This window comes from Pavona decussata, unplaced genomic scaffold (assembly GCF_977016875.1).
Source record: "Pavona decussata unplaced genomic scaffold, jaPavDecu1.1 SCAFFOLD_180, whole genome shotgun sequence".
Lineage (NCBI taxonomy): Eukaryota > Metazoa > Cnidaria > Anthozoa > Scleractinia > Agariciidae > Pavona > Pavona decussata.
The window spans coordinates 337,501-354,917 of NW_028145590.1; the positions used below are offsets into that span (position 1 = coordinate 337,501).

At 40.6% G+C, this 17,417-nt stretch overlaps 2 protein-coding genes and 1 long non-coding RNA gene across 7 annotated transcripts in view; 1 reads left to right on the forward strand and 2 right to left on the reverse strand.

The window, feature by feature from the left end:
- LOC146463086 (uncharacterized) overlaps positions 1-17,417 on the forward strand; it is a 340,798-nt gene that overhangs the window by 220,140 nt on the left and 103,241 nt on the right. The gene's annotated exons all lie outside the window — the stretch shown is intronic.
- The window catches only part of LOC146463094 (uncharacterized), a 217,952-nt gene that overhangs the window by 109,566 nt on the left and 90,969 nt on the right, over positions 1-17,417 (reverse strand). The window lies entirely within an intron of this gene.
- On the reverse strand, positions 5,762-16,375 carry LOC146463099 (uncharacterized). Its single transcript, XM_085084864.1, has 7 exons — positions 16,352-16,375; positions 15,557-15,579; positions 15,414-15,456; positions 7,580-7,611; positions 7,355-7,400; positions 6,788-6,816; positions 5,762-6,419 (listed from the first exon to the last, which is right to left on the reverse strand). Exons 2-7 carry the CDS (start codon positions 15,562-15,564, stop codon positions 6,212-6,214), a joined length of 366 nt encoding a protein of 121 aa, XP_084940990.1. The 5' UTR covers positions 15,565-15,579; positions 16,352-16,375; the 3' UTR covers positions 5,762-6,211.

Below are 17,417 nucleotides of genomic sequence, written 5' to 3' on the forward strand. Positions count from 1 at the left end.
AGAAACAGTTATGATAAGAAGGGTAAGACAAGTGTAACATGCAAATGCATACGTAATTGAAACTAAATGGAGCGCTTGAAGAACAGACGCCATGGATACCAGAAGCGAAGTTATAATCCAGCTGCCAATAATAACTTTGACGTAAAGCCATTTCTCAATTAAACAGTGCCTGAAGGGGAAAAGTGTGGCGTGTAACCGCTCTAAAGAAATTAACGAAAGATTGGCTTGAGAAGCAAGGGGAAATATGAGGCTCGAGGTTAAAATGATGAACTCTTGCCAGCTGAAACCGTTCCCACGATCCAAATCCAGGACGAGTATATTCATTGGTCCCGAAACTACTCCCACCAGTAAATCAGCCACAGTCAGGTTTATTATCAGATAGGTAGTGCGCTTGCGTAAGTGGCGATTTCTTACAAAGACGACGACAGTGAAAACGTTGATTATAGCTATCACAATAAATTCAGTGAGTAAAACTTTTTTCCACGCATGTTTCTGATTTTCTAAAGAAGAATCCTCAGTAGCGTTACCAACCATACTTCAATAAAACTTAAACGTTCCTTCTCCTCGTGTTAATTCGTTGTAGGCTGTGGATAAGAACAAAGTAAAGAAAAAGATGTTCAGTCGTTTCTTAGAGTAGAACTCTTAGAGTACTATTTCATTTCCTAGACTAGACCTTTCTTTTCAATTTATTTCAATGGTTTGTTCGTGTTCGGTGTGATTGTCTCGCCGTTGTTTTGAGAGACATGAGCTATGCTAGTGTCCTTATATGGTCATAGCAATGCCATAAACATGTAAATTAAAAAAAAACATGAATGTTTGTCAAATGAGCAGGGCATAAAATCTTCAACCTGAAATATGAAAGGCAAAGTTTTGGAAGAGAGGTTTTTCCTTTGGTATTTTGCCAATGACGGTCTGTCTGAAAGAAAACAAATTGACTTAACTTATTCAAATTGACTACCTTATTATTGAACGGTAGCTCCTCTGAAATATCAACAATAAATTTACTTTCTGCGTCTAATTTCCAAAATTTTCCTAAAAGTGTGTGATCGCATGGTTATCAATCGTAAATGGTCCCTCCATTTTCTATTTCGCCGGATCTTCATTTACAGAAATCTTGATATCGACGTAAAAATTCGCAATGAATCTCAATAAAATAATGATTTTATGCCTTCTTTTCATAAAGACGTCAGTCCTTCAGCCGAACAGTCCGACAAATATTCTCTAGAAAAGACGGTTGCTTTGAAGTCTCAAACTCTACCCAAAAGTGTCAAATTTGCTGTGGCGAAGTGTTCAATTTATTGTTTCGTCTACGATGTTTGCGACGCATTTTGCCCTGTTAGTCGATCAACGCCAAACTATGTCCACGGCTGCTTTAGTTGAAGCTTGTTCGTGTCATCGTAAAGATCTGCTAATACGGTGAATTCTCGTTTTGATAAAATGATGATTGTCACTTGAAGTTCATAGGTGTATGTAGATTAATTTCGATCAAACATGACAACGTGTTAAAACGATATTAATTTTGTGCTAAAACATCAGTTGTGCGCATATGGCATAAGGTGAAAGCAAGAATCTGAATGGTTGTCTAATTTCTTAAGTTGTTTTTAACCTTTGTCAATTTGTAGGTTTTGATCTCGAGGATATTGAAGTTCGTGCAAATCATCGCTCACTAGATATTTGGCGAGGAAAATTGGTTCTTTTCTCGGAAGTACGCGAGGATGAGTTGTTAATTAACAGTAAACCGATAGAAATATGAATAAGTAATAAACAGGAAGTGTCCCAGGTATACAGACTTCTTTGTAACGAGATTTTTCTGAGCTGTATTTTTATTTAAAAGATAAATTGCTTGAATTAACTGGAAAACTATCAATCGAGGTACACCAAACTTTCCCAAAATGTATGTTAAGTATAAACAAGGAACTACTAAAAATGGCAGGTGGATAACTAAGGTTCTTTAAAAATTGAGCTAAAATTAAACCATACAGTTTCCTTTTGTCAACTCTCTTGTCGTTTAGCCATCTGCATTAATAAAGGAAGCATCGCCTCATAATTTGTTTTAGCCTCGTAGTTGTCGATCCTGCGGTACAACAACTGACTTTTAAGTCAGTTAAAACCGATGAGCTAAACGATTGCGTTTCTAAAAATATATTCTTCCCTTCCCTAAAATTTTTACTAAATGATCCAGCTTTCCACATCACCCTGTAGGTCAGTGGTTAGCGACCGACCATGTATTATAGGGATGGGTTTGACTCACGTTCAGAAGGAAGATAGATCTTTCTTTCAAAATCGTAACGCGTGGAATACTACATCTTTCTTTATATTCAGTTATTTGAACACAATCGTCACTTATTGATTCGTTTCATCCCTATTTATTGAGTATTTTTATATAACTCAACTGAGAGGTTGTCTTCAGTAGATAAAAGTGTTCTTCGTGGACTGAAATTTTACTGGAATGTTAACAGAGAAGCACGAAATAATAATCTCATGCCAGGTTTGTTTGAATGTTTCAGCCTTGCAACAGCCCAATAGCATATTCACTGGGAAACGACGCTCACAACAAACTTAATTGGAGTTTATGAAACGATCGGAAAACCCTACCCTAAAAAAGCGTGATATATTTCTGACAGAAACCATTCTACTACTTCATTGGGTTATAATAAAGTATTGCTACTCACCTCGTTTCTTGATAACGTGAACAATGCCAACTTGGCTCCAAAACTGCTTTTAACTGATGAGACTGAATCTTGCTACAAATATGCGGCTCATTTGCATCAAATTAGCTCTTCTTTCGATCAATTTTAGTAGACATGCAAATTTCCATTGGGACTGGGTATGTTTTTTTTTTTTTAACCCAGTCCAATCCCTTACAGCGTACGTGCAGACATCTCACATTTCCTTTTCTTGAAGCGGCGTTGTTAATAGTGTTTCAGTACCTTCTATTTCTGTAGGATGAGGGATTAGGCTCCAATTGGTTGCTTTGCACCTGCGCATTGTTGGTGAACGAACGAACGGACGTACAAATGTCCGTCTAATTTACCAAGAAATCACGCAAACATTACGTCTAGAATACAATAAAATTACAATGCAAAATCCAACGAGAGGATAAATAATACGTTACAAGTTATACTTAAACTTATAAGAAGGAAAACTAAAATTAGTATTCGTTTCCTAGCGTAAAGGTAAAGGCAGAAGAATCAACTCTGATTGGCTTTTGCCACGAAATACTCATGATAATTTATGCGACATAATTTCTGTGGGATTTTTCAGTGACAGACGTTTTATTTCTCTCTTTCTGTTTTAGTTACTTCAGCGGTTTCTTTTAGAGTATCACAGCACGAACCATTGGAGTTGTACCATAAGCTGTTTGTTGTCCAGTATAAATCAGTTAAGGTCAAGTTTGTTGACCACTTTGAATCTCAGCGGGAAATAAATCAACAATTGTCTGAAACAGGAACTTCCGGTATAAAAGGGGCCTGGCCAGGCCATTCTCATCTTCAGTTGTCAATCAACCATCAGACCGTAAACAACCGACAAACAACATGTGTCTTTCTACGGCCCTTATCGATACAATTGGCTTAGTTTTTAGAATAAACCTCGTGAAACAAATTAGAACTTGATATCTTATATTGTTGTGGTGATATTATGCAATTTTGAGGCATATTTGTTCAGAGGACGCTTGGGTCAACAACTTGCCACGACTGAACGGCGTCTAAATTTAGATCTCACGCCCATTTTTATTGCGGAACGTCTTGTTTAAAACATAATTACCTTTCAATTTTACTGTGATCGACGAAGCTTCGATAGGTTAGACAAGAAACTTTATTAACTGATACATATTTTTTTTTCTAAAAACTAATCGCGTTTTGTCGCAAGTTTTTTCAAACAATAATCAGTTTTCATTTTTTGCTCACGTAAATCGATAGCGCCTTTTGATGTTAGGAATTTGGCGCCATATAAGATGTTTCTTACTGTAGGGGTTGGACAAGGGAACGACTTTCTTAAGGGAGTCAGTTTAATTTCTTAGAGATAGACTTTCGTAATAACTGAACATCACAGTCTCCTTTCAAATGCCATAGCATTAATAGATACACAACAATATGATTTTCCTTAAACTGACACACTAGTGGGTAACCGTCATTTTGCTTGGGCATCTGAAGAAAAACATTTGGTTACCATACTGGTTTTGCAGATATTTTGCTCAACGGTACTAAATCGAGCTTCGCAGAGTTAGTTTTCAAACAGGTACTGAATAACATTTAGCAGTTACATGTAGCAGCTTATAGAAACTTTGACTTTGCCTTAATGCGCAATAGAGTTGCGCACTTCAAAAGAGAGGAAGAAATATAAATCATTAATTAATTTTGCACGGAAACCCAAAGGTATTGTTTGATGCAACGACACGAAGCGCACAAACGTAATAGCCGCTAGAGAGCCGGACATTATCCTGCTTGTCCCCTGAGAGAGCTAAACGCTGGTAATTAAGACTCGCCTCAGCTCTGCTCGCAGGAAGTGAATTCCTCCACTTTGTTTCTTTTGATTCTACATGGAAATCACGCAGATCGATGATCTACCTTGCGTTATTTTATAAGCGCGATACTGGATACTTGGCACTTTCCGACCCTCTCCCCCTTCTCCAACCCATCTTTCTGGATTGGATAGACCGTGAACCCTCCCGGTCCTCCGCTGTCCCACCCGTTCCCCTCCTTCTCCCTCGCTCTTTATTGAATTGCAGTTTTAGTTGTTGTTCTGGACACTTCTTACCACCCTCCCTCACATTCCTCCTGAAACGCCGAAAACCTATCTCATTTCTAAAAAGCACTGCAGGTTCAGTTCTGAATAATACCATCTTTCAATATTTCGAAAGGTAAAACATTGAAATCCAGCTCAAACTGTCAAAACGAATATTTATTTAAACACATAATAAAACGACTGTACTTTTTTCTTCCGTCCGTTAAAACGAGAAGGCAAATTACTCACGTCAGTTTGATGTAGAAAAAATGTACAATATTTAATTTACAAAACAACAAATTATTTGTACTCTGATATAAAACAAGGAGATCCTTTTAACTTCGAAAGCAGAACAGACTGCGTAGGAGTCTGATAACCCTTCTGGATTTCCTGGATTTCTTTCTTGTTGGAAACTGGTGAGGAGATAACATGTCGTTAATTCATACATCTTATCAGAAGAAAACTAATTACAATTTACTCCTTTTGCAGACGCCTACCGTATTTACTCGAATAACCGCCGCCCCCGAATAAGCGCCTCCCTCGATTAAGCGCCGCACATGGAGCGGAATGGTTAATAAGCGCCGCCCTCGAATAAGCGCCGCAGCTCCGGTGCGGCGCATATTTGAGTATTTCGATAAGATGATAAAAATACACTGTGATCGCTGCAATGTGGTTCAAGCCAGCAATGGGAATTTATTTTCATCAATAGTGATGTTTTTCAGTTCGAAGTGAGTATATCTTAATGCTCTCTCATTCAGTTCTCTCTTCAAAATGTTCGCGTTCTTCAGTTCTTGCGTGAAGGCTGTAAACTTCACCTGTACGACAAGCCCAACCTCCCTCTTTCTCTTCCCCGTAACTGTTGCAGTAAGGAGATTGTCAGCGTTTGCTTGTACAATCAAAATGTTTTGGCTTTGTGGTATGAACCTTTTAATAAGCGCCGCCCTCAAGTAAGCGCCGCCCTCGAATAAGCGCCGCACAGGAGAAACGAAAAATTAAATAAGCGCCGCGGCGCTTATTTGAGTAAATACGGTATGTTCAAACTACCGCACATTATGGGTAAGCAATATTTTATTTTATAAGTTCCTCTGCCCATTGACTTTCTTGTTATCATTTGGCCTCTATCGCAAGGGTGGGATAGTGGCAATTCAGATTCTTTTTACAGGATAGTATGAGGGCAGTTAGGGCTCGCTGTGGGAGGGCGGTATCGAAAACAGTTGTTGCTTAAAAGCGAAATGACACGCGAAAATCTTAAGTTCAGTCAACACGGATGAATTGATTGATTGCTTTAAATAGTCTCGCCGTTTCTTTATTCCTCAGTTGTTTCATTCTGAGTATTCAACAACCCTATCCTTACTTTCATCAACACAGTTTTCTTCCTCTGCACACGAAAAACAACTGAGGAATAGAGAAATCGCGAGGCTAGCTTTCCTGTATTGACTTCGCAGATCTACTATTCCCAGTCTCATGGAGGTGAAATTTGACACTTTTATGCGCCACAAACGCGGGGAACAAAATTGATAAGGAATTCTTTTTCGATGTTCATACAGGAACAACATGACGATTTGATGACGGACACAAATAAAAAAAAGATATTTTCTTTCGTATGCATTTCCATATATTTCTGATGTATGAATGTATTCTCAATACTCACTTCCTGCAGTGGTTCAAGCACTTTTTTAAGTTCTGTCAGTTCTCTGTTAGAGAGAAAACAGAAAAACGATCTTACCCACAGATTGACCACGAAAGTATTTCAAACTAATTTTTAAGAAAATCTCTCAGTTTCATATTGCGTTTCCTAATCCTTGATTACAGTATTTATTATGCATAGAGAATTGCAGTGTAATCCAACCCGAACTAATCACAAACTGAAATCTAATCAAGTATGACTGGCACTTATCATTCCTTCCAGTAAGCTGGTGGAACTTCACAAAGCGCAACAAGTTTTTCTTAGTTACACCAGCTCTCTCACTTCACTACAGTCACTCTAATTTCTAAAAAAATGGTCTTCGTTCCATTGATACAATAGTCTAGCTAGCTAGATTTTCTACTTTGCTGAACTTACTTTTCTTTGTTGTCCAGTTGATCCTTAGCCTGAAATAGAAACCAGCAAGTTAGACTAACTACCTTGGCAAGCCAAGATTGCTGATCATAAATTTAAAAATGTGCCTTTTTATAATGACAAGTGCAAGGTAATCGCAATGGACCTTTTTGAGGTTAAGAAAGAACTTGCAAACAAAGATAAGTATCTTTGTTTTCAAGCTCATCGAATCCTAATCGTGAAAAAGAAAATAGCATGTTAGACCAATTACCTTTGGAAAGCAGGATTACTGATTCTAAATTAGAAATGTGCGTTCGTTACGAAAGTTGTCTTTATTTTCCGAAACTTTTCAGAACATTCTATTGAACATTCCATTTTGTAAGCACCTACAAAATGTCCTCCCATTTTGAGTTTGTTTTAGGTTTTTTCATTGTGTACGTTGTGCAGGGAATGACTTCACAATAGAAAAAAGGCCATTTGACCCGGCGCCAAGCCTTCCTCACTACTCACTCAATTTCTTATTTAGAGTCAAAGTAAAGTTTCACACAGCAGCGAGGTTTCATAAGTAACATTCCTTCTGTTCTTTCTCACCTGTTGTCGCCAGGCAGAGAATTCTTTAGCCTTTTTTGCGCCCTCTCTAAATTAAAATTAAAACAAATAAAAATGGTAAAAATGTATTAATTATATGCTTCAGTTAGAGTGTGAGTTTCCGTAAATTCCTTTTCATTTTGCGCAGGAATGTTTAATGTAACCGCGAAGTTGTCATCAAAATAGAAAATAATCTAATGGGTTGGAAGCATGAAAAGATTGTTTTACCTCTTGAGCTCCATAATTTCATCTGTGAACGACTACGGAAACAAAAAAATAAAAGGAAAGAAATTATTAGAATAGCGGTCACAGACGGACTGGTGATTTTAAATTGGACAGCAAGAGAATACGTAAATAGCAAGGCAATGATTCATCTCCCGGTTGCCATTGTGGTAAAGCAACGTATGTACTTCTGCCAAGAAACAGAGGAACTCTTTTCTTCTGACAGTGACGAGAAGAATACTTTTTACTCATCATGGCCTCTTTCTAGGACTCAAACGTTATCACCCTCCTCCGTCTACAATGGCATGCACTAATTTAATCCATTTTTCCGTTCATTACATTCGTCAATCCCATATCTCATCCATTTTGTTTAGCTCAATTCAGCCAAAGCTATGACATATCTAAGCCTTGTTTTCAGTCTTCGCCGACGAGTTTAATCGCAGATACTATTAAAGTTGGCGTCACTGCTCATGTTACACAAGAAAATCCACACTGTTTGGTGTTTTCCAAGAGTATTTACGATATTAAAATACGGTTTCACAACTCATTTTCACAACGCGAGTCTTTTCGCTTCTCGAGCACGCACATGGCTTTTCCTTACGTCACTTGTCGTCTTGACGACACATCTCGTGTCCAGTCCCTTTAGAGGCGCGTACTTATAGTTCCTATACCTAACACTCTCCCCTAACTTGAAAAGAAATGTCATCCGTGACATTTGACAACATTTGGCATGCAATACAGAACAAAACTTTACGAAAGTGGCCTTTTTTGTTTAGGATTCCTTGCTTCTTAAATCCTGGAGTGGGTTGATCAGGCCCAGCTCCTTACAGACCACGTAACATCTCTCAGTTCATCTGTCCAAACTAGTGTTCAAGATTCTGTAGCACAATGACCATCTTCAGACAGTTCCTACAGCATTCACAGAATGAATGTCAGAATTGAATACACTTAAGAAAACTCGATTTTTTTTTTTAAACAATGTGATAGACAAAAACTGTTTATCTGCTCATCTGCACTGAAATGACTGATAAGGTGCTCCCCATTGTGGCAACTGTGGTACCATTGGATAGGGCATACAAGGCATCATCATATTCATGTTCCAAAACATGGGCGGTTCTGGTGGAGAAATATAGTTACAGGCTGGTGGCAACGTACAGTACTGGTTCACTGGGAATTCAGGTATGTAGGGCGTTGGCAGTGTTGGTATCCCACCCTGCTGTATTCCTACATATGGATCAACCTTAACCTGTCGCACATAAGTTGGTTCCCCAGGACTGTCATAAGTAAACCGTTTAGGTGCCTGTCTAAGACGTTGAGGTCGGTCTGATTTGCTAACATCCTCTCGCTCGTCCCTCTCTCCATCGACTGCTTGAGAGTCTCGTGTTAGCTGTGCTTCGCCAGGAGTACCAGCAATGTTAGCTTCCGGCCCCATTTCACTTGACACCTCACCAGAATGAACATCCGTGAAATCTGGTTCTGGCTCGTCTTTACTTGTAGACTCTAGCTGTATCTGTATTCGGTCATTTCCATCGTGTCCTGGTGAAAGATTCAAGCATGAAACGTCTGGAAATTCATCTTCACTGTCACTTTCGTTCCCTTCTTGTACCAGTGGTTGGACATCATCACAATGATAGGGTGCTGCTGTTTTCGTCTTCTTTACAGGAGGGAGGTCCTCCCAGGGTTTGCCTGGTAAATAGTCACAAGGGAGTAAGAGGTTTCGATGTAGAGTGCGGGTGGGTCCTTGGCTTGATTCTGGTCTCACGTCGTACACCGGGCTTCCCTCCCCTTTTCTTGCAACAACTATATGGATTTGGTCTTCCCAGAAAGCGCGGAGCTTGCCAGGCCCACCACGAGGAGTAAGGTTGCGTACAAGGACACGGTCTCCCACTTGCAGTGCTGATGATCGCACTCGTTTGTCATAATTTTTTTTCCCCCTCATGGCATTCTTCCTGGCAGATTGTGATGCGAGTGAGTAAGCTTCTTGCATGGCAGATTTCCATTTGGTAACATACTCAGCATGTGATTTGGCTCCTGTCTCCACCTCGAGGTCAAAGATTACATCGATTGGCAGACGAGGGCTGCGACCAAATAACAGGAAAAATGGAGAATAACCGGTTGACTCGTGAACAGTGCAGTTATATGCGTGAATGAGTTTGTTAATATGGTCCTTCCAGCAAGACTTGTGGGTTTCCGGTAGGGTACGCAGCATGCTGAGAAGTGTACGGTTCATTCTTTCCACCAGACCATTCCCCTGTGGATGGTACGGAGTAGTTCTCGAATGCATTACTCCAGAGAGTTCCTCCAGCCTTTTGAACAACCGGTTCTCAAATTCGCCCCCCATATCGTGGTGGAGTTTCTCTGGGAAACCAAAGCGTGGGATGAAATCATTGAAGATCTTGTCTGCAGCAGTAACAGCAGTTTTATTTCTCGTCGGGTACGCTTGTGCATATTTGGTGAAATGGTCAACAACAACTAGGATATATTCATGGCCCCCAGAGCTTCGCTCGAGATGTACAAAGTCGATAGAAACCATCTGAAGAGGAGCGGTTGTTAGAATTGGTTGTAATGGTTCTCTCGTTGGTAGATTTGGGCGTCTTTGTTTCAGGCAGCGGCACGTGTGATGGATAAAGTTTTCAATGTCTCTCCTCATGTGTGGCCAATAAAATCTCTCACGGGCTAGTGCTAGTACCCTCTCAACACCAAGGTGGCCCATCTCTTCATGGAGTTCGCGATAAACGGTGCGACGAAATTTCTGTGGAAGAACAACCTGCTGGTTACGATAAAGTACTCCACTCTTTCTGTTCACATGAAGTTTATGCCACTCATTCAGTAACTTACGAACCAAAGGTGATTCTGAGTGCTTCTCTGCAACTGTCGGTTTGTGTTTTGCTTTGATCAATTTAAGGACACGCCCAATGTAAGGGTCTTCATTCTGTGCTTTCGCTAAATCCACCACCCTTACTTGGTTACCAGATGCTTGGGACAGAGCGTCAACATGGAGCTCCTCTTCTTTATCAGTCAGTGCTGCAATCCAGACATTGTCACCACTTGATAACACTTGGGCTGCGGATATTGAGGCGTGCAAGCTTTCAGGGGTTACCTTTTCAGTACAACTGTCCATGTAGGTCTTGAAGTCACTGGGTAATCGGGAAAGACTATCTGCATCAACATTCAACTTGCCTGGTCGGTACCGTATTTCGAAGTTAAAGTCAGCAAGCTCTCCGACCCATCTCAATCCTGTGGCGTTTAGCTTGGCAGATGTTAACACATAAGTTAAGGGGTTGTTGTCCGTGTATACTACAAATTCAGGAGCGTAGTAGAGATAGTCCCTGAACTGTTCTGTCACTGACCATTTCAATGCTAAAAATTCCAGCTTGCCAGAATGCATGTGGTAATTTTGTTCACATGGGGTCAGAGTCCTGGATGCATATGCAATTACTCGGGTAGTACCATTCTGCTTTTGGTACAAGACAGCCCCCAAGCCATCCTGTGACGCATCGGTGTGTACAATAAAAGGTGAATCATAATCTGGATATGCCAGCAAAGGGGGTGAAGTTATTTTGTCTATCAGGACATCCAATGCTGACTGTTGACTGGGTCCCCATTCTACTGGTGATGAAGATGGTAACTGTCCACTGCGCAGCCTTGGGTTCTGTCTGATTGGGTTAGTATTCTTTTTCTTTGGTAGGTCATGATTGAGGAGATCATAAATGGGTTTTGCTGTTTGTGCAAAGTTTTTGATGTGACGGCGGTAAACTCCAAGTAAGCCCATAATTCTTCTAACTTCTCCAACTGTTTGCGGCTTTAAATCCTTCATCGCAGTCACTGCATTTGTAGCTTTCGGATCTATCCGATACCCGTCTTGAGAAATCACTCTTCCAAGGAAGGACACTTCCCGCTTGAACAAGTTACACTTTCTGGGCTTAAGCTTCACACCATAACTCTTCAACCGACGAAGAACTTTACGCAGATGCTCAATATGTTCAGAAAATGTTCCCGAGAATACAATTACATCGTCCAAGTAAGGGATGCATATCTCATCACGCAGCTGCCCAAGACAGTTCTCCATAAATCTTTGAAAATTTGCTGGAGCATTCATGAGTCCGAATGGTATACGCACCCATTCGTATAATCCCCAAGGCGTAACAAACGCAGTCAATGGTTGACTTTTCTCTCCAATGAATCCCTGATGGTACGCTTTTCCCTGATCCAAAACACTGAACCATGATTTGCCCCCGAGACTATCTAAGGCTTCCTGGATCCGAGGGATGGGATGCCGATCTGGCACTGTTTTCTTATTCAATTCTCTGTAATCAATACACAACCTCATCCCACCATCTTTTTTACGAACACAGACAACACTACTTGAGAATGGAGATCTGGACTTCCGAATGAAACCACGGTTAAGCAAGTCCTCAATGTAACCTTTAACTTCGGGATAGAGTGGACGGGGTATGGAAATGTAGTTCTTCTGTACTGGTTGGTCACTAGTCAACCTGATATCCATCTCTAACTCGGAAATGCAGCCGACGTCATCATCACTTGTCGCAAATACATCTGCTTCTTCGACCAACAACTGTTTCGCCTGCTCCTTTTGTTCTGCTGATAATCCACTCAAATCAACTTCAGGTAACCAAGACAAGTTTCTCTCAATTTGCTCAGCAGGTGTATGTTGTTTACAAGGCGATTCAGCACATGGGGTTGGTGTCTCAGGATCCTTAAACCTGACTTCGACAGGAGTCACTGACCGGACAAGATGAAGGCGTCCCAGGACAACTCTCCCAGGTAAAGTGATGTCATGGTTTGTGTTGTTGGTCACTGGGACTGAGAAGATGGTTGCATCGCCCTCCTTTACGGTGGTAAGGGATTCATGTACTGCCAATCCCGAAGGCCAGGTAGCCAACTCGTCTGGCTCAAAAATGACAGGAGTCTTACGGTGGATTGGTCCAGTATTAGCACGACAAGGTAAGTGAACAGTCTCTCCTGCAGGGACAGTGTGTGGCTTCTTTGTGGATTTAACTAGACAGAGTTCACCAGAGTTAGTAGTCCGAATTAGGCTTATCAATGCTTGCAGGTCACCACTTTTACTCACTTTGAAGCTTCTCGACATCCGTTCCAGCAACACATCATCTTCATTATCTTCAGTGTTTCTGACCATCAACTCTATAACATTAAAACCAATGATGGGCTGCTCAATGTTCTCCTTTGTTACCAAAAATGGAACCCTTATCTCTGTCTCGTTTCCATCTGTCAACCTCACACCAATCTCTACCCACCCACAGTAAGGGATATCTGTTCCATTTGCTGCTTGCAAACTTATGGACCCATCTGTCCCAAGTAATTGTTCAATATCCCTTGTTTGAACTGTTGGTAGTTGGCTCTGCAGGAAATCTTCTGAAACAATTGATACTTGGGCTCCTGTGTCCCATAAAACTTCTGTAGGCTTATCCTCCAGGTAACAATCCACTAGACACTTCCTTCCCACCAGCCTAACTATGCGCTCCTGTTGCCTGGGAGTGATATGACTACTGTACACACCTCTATCTTGTGCATCTCCTAACCCCTTTTCTTTAGACGATTCTCTCTCAGAGAGCTCTTTGATTGCTTTGCATAACACTTTATGTTTTGGCCAATGAACCTTTTGACAATGCTCAGAACAATATCGAACAGACTGGCAGGCTGAACACTGTAGCAACTGTTTACGGCAATCAAACTCCAGGCAACCACTACACTGGTGGGACTTCTCTTTCTCTGGCAAGGCTACTCCCTGTCCCGCGGGGGTAGCCTGGATGCGTTTCCCGGATAGCTTCTGAGCCTGGTTTGACAGTAGCGGGCAATATGGTTCAAGCCTCCACAGAGATAGCAATGTGGACATCGGTCACCTTCCCTATTCATTCTACACTCTTGGCAACCAGGTGGTCTTGCTCCAGTCCTCGCTCCCCTCCCAGTAGGACTAGGTGCCATGGTGTCTGCCTTCTGGTTATTTGCTACGTCACGAAGAGTTTTAACTTCTGATTTCACTGTGGCCAGCTCCGCTTGTACAGCTTTTAGTGTTGCTAGGACCTGTGAGTCCTTCTGCGACTCCTTCTTCGTGTTTGCTTCCACTGCACCTTCAACGGTGAGAACCTTTGCAGACTTTCCCTTGCTGGTAAAACTGAACTTACTACTTCGCTCGGCTTCTGCAGATATAGCTAGGCTCATTGCTCCAATGAGGTCTTCATCTGCGACTTTTGGGTTCTGAGTGAGTGGTCTTATCTTTGCACGAATGGTTTCGTCAGCAAGACCGGTTTCCAAGGCATGCAGGAACAAACTTTGCACCGAGGAGGCATCGTACTTAACCCCACTATCGGACTCTTTTGAAGCACTAATTACCTTTTGCCTAATAGTGAGTGCTCTCATCAGAAATGACTGAGGGTCTTCATTCGGTTGCTGGGCAATGTTTGTTAGAAGCTGGTAAAGTTCTGTGGCATTTTTCTCATGAAAATGGAAGCGAAGAATTTTACGCAGCCTGGGTAGGGTTAGGTCAGTCATGTTCTCTAGGTAGCTTCTTAGTTGCAGGCCTGGCTGCACAGCACGAACAACGGCACTAACTACTTCTTTGTCTGAGTATCCCTTGGCAAGCCCTGATTCTATTTGGGATATTAGAGCTTGATAACCCAGTTTATCTTTCTGACCAGGGTCACCCACCACTCCTTGTATTTTGAAATCCCTGCGGAATATGCTTTGCTCAACCCCCTTGGCAGGAAACTTGATCGTGTCTTCGTCTTTCACTGAGTCAGGAAACTTTTCTTTCTGCATTTTGGCTAATTGTTCTTCGACTAATTGCTGCTTAGACTCTAAATCACCCAATTCTTTTTTGAGCTTCTTCAGGTCGCCCTTGCCTTCCAATTCTTCTTGGCCGTATTGATCTTCTATCCCCTCGAGTGGCGGTGGACCCAACTGTGCAATTAACCCCTCAACAAATTCAATTTGATCATCGCCAGACAACTTCTCGAATGAATCCTCAATATTTCGTCTGATAGACCGAATAACACTTAATTTCCCCTTGCCTTCTACTGCCGACTTTTCAACTTTTGCATGAAGAGCAAATTCACATAACGCACTCAGGTCCAGCGACAAAATTTTGCGATCCAGAAGAATCAGTTGTTCCTCCGCCATTTCGATTTTACTTGTAAACAACACGAACAGATTTCCACATGCACAAAGTCCAATAAAACAATGTTCCTACCTTCCCTGGCCTCAAATTCAGGCTCCACTATCTTTTGCCAAACTATCCACACCAAATGTCCGCTTCAACTACAACCAGTTAAATCCTGTTAATAAATCGTTGTCCATTGAAATCCAAAGTGAATGCGTAATGGCGGCGACAAACGCGAGTCCTCGCACACAGTGAGCAATCGATCGTCAAAACAGGTACATTTCCATCAAGTTTCTTCGAGAAAAATCTCCCGGACAGGCCCCCAGAATGTTACACAAGAAAATCCACACTGTTTGGTGTTTTCCAAGAGTATTTACGATATTAAAATACGGTTTCACAACTCATTTTCACAACGCGAGTCTTTTCGCTTCTCGAGCACGCACATGGCTTTTCCTTACGTCACTTGTCGTCTTGACGACACATCTCGTGTCCAGTCCCTTTAGAGGCGCGTACTTATAGTTCCTATACCTAACACTCAAACCAATGCCTGCAACCCAGCTCGCTTGATCTGTTGTCGGACGGCGCGAAGGCATGGAAACTAGGGTAGACCTTTGCAAGAATTAACCTTAAGCAAGAAAATTCCGCATTGTTCTCGACTCCTGGCGACGTGACAAAAATCAAAAGCTTTCATAATTATAATACCTGATTTATATCCACCATTCTCTTCGACAAGCCCTCCATTTCCCTATAAAGCCAAACAAAGTATTTCAGCTCTTTTCACAACATCTTAACAAGAAACGAAAAAAAGGGCGAGTATTTTAAAATTTCATCAATCTCTCATTTACCTTTCCATCTCTACTTTTAGTTTCTAAGGATGTAGAAAAAATAACACAGTTTAGAATAATTGTCAAGCAACACAACAAAGATATGATTTCTTGCGGGCTTCTCTTTGACAGTTGGAAGTAACGGAAAATCATTCACATTTTCAGTGCTCATAGTCTGGTTCATACGTTCGCTTTCATTAAAACAAGCTCCTCGGACTATATAGTAGTTCCTGGTTTAAATAACGAGAAAATAATATCAAAGGATGGTATTTGTTCCGGTTAAATTCAAACTGAGTCTTAACATTTTTTATTTTACAAATATCAATTTCGAAAACATAAGGTGGTCTTAAGGGTCAGTGTCTCTAAAATGAAACCAAGTCAATCACCCCAACCAATGAAGCAATCAGAACTCGAAACAACTACAAGAAACTGGCATAAAGCGCGAGAAAACTGAGTCTGAGGCGAGTTCCCGATTGGCAAGATTTTGCTTCCCTTATAATTTCATTAGTGGAGCGTGGTAAAGCAATATCATAGCATATGTGACAAAAGGTTTTCCTAAACTGACTGCTTACGGCTTTACTTGGGAATTATTCCTTTTTGTGTGTTGTTGTTTTCATTTACTTCTTTACTTATTTGTTGTTGTTGATGTATTTTTTTTTTCGCTGTTCTTTCTATCTACCGAATTTAAACTTATATTTATCGTAGAAATACAGAAATAGTGTTTCTTTAGTTTGAGGTCTAGAAGTTGTCTCATTTTTCATGCATTTACATAGTATATCGGTTTATTCATTATCTAGCGTAACCATGGCAAGGTACCTCCACCCTCCTGTTCTCTTTATCCAAGGCCGCAGTCTAAAACAAATTAAACACAAAAGCACTTCAACAGTGAAGGCGAAACTTTTGTGCTCCAAAAAACTTTAACCAGAACATTTACTGTCTGCTACACAATCAGTGGAACCATTTTTCTACCCCAACTTTTGTTTTTGATTAAATCGTCGCACTTGGTTTTCTCAACATCGCTGATCTTAACACATTCATACTTTTCTTTCTACGCGATATTTCATTCCTAAGATTTAGAACGATTGTGGTTTCTCATGTCGTCCGCAACCGAATAGTAAAATAATTACAATTAAAAGTCATATCATTATAAGTTAAAAGGAGACTTAGAAACTGGTTGTTCTCTTTTTGAACTTCGCTGTTCACATCCAATTGTTCCCTAAACAGAAAACAATTCAAGCTTATTCGTCCATAAACTGTTAGGATCACTGGCAGTCAAAGGAGCAGTGAGACCAATGCAATCTTTTGGTCAGATGAAAGCACATATTTTTAAAAAAATCTACTCACTTTTTCATCTCTTCGTGATGATCAAGTGCTTCCTGCACTTTGGAGACCTAAATAAGAGGAAATGAAATGAGATCAAACCACTCAAGCAGTTTAAGGCCTGGGTTTGAAGGGTGTTTACAAATTATGAATGATCCCCTATATCTTCGGTTTGTCTGCCTAGAACATGATGAATTTTTCCTGAATATATAACTCGATGTTTTCTTTTGCCTTAACGTATAATTTTGATCACGTGACCAAAAAATTAAAATTTCGTAAATCGGCGATACGGCGGCGAATTTTCTTTATATAGATAACTGAATTAGTGTTTTTGAAGCAGATATAAAATATTGAACATTCTACGTTTGAAATGACTGTTCTCAAGTTTTTAAATTGGAGAAATTAAGAAATGACCTTTGTTCTGACAATTTTTTTCTGCAGAACGATGAACGATCATTCCAAACGTGAAGCGATGGAGATATTTAATCTTTATTAGAAACGCGTTTTTGTTTTATGTTTTCTCTTAAAACCGTTGCCCACCTGTCAAATTTTTGCTTTTTTC

Excerpts from the sequence above, each read along its gene's own strand:
- LOC146463099 (XM_085084864.1), bottom strand. Across the intron at positions 6,817-7,354 it reads TCTCTGCCTGGCGACAACAG|GCTAAGGATCAACTGGACAA; the intron begins GTGAGAAAGAAC and ends TTTCTATTTCAG. Across the intron at positions 6,420-6,787 it reads CAACTGGACAACAAAGAAAA|AGAACTGACAGAACTTAAAA; the intron begins GTAAGTTCAGCA and ends TCTCTCTAACAG.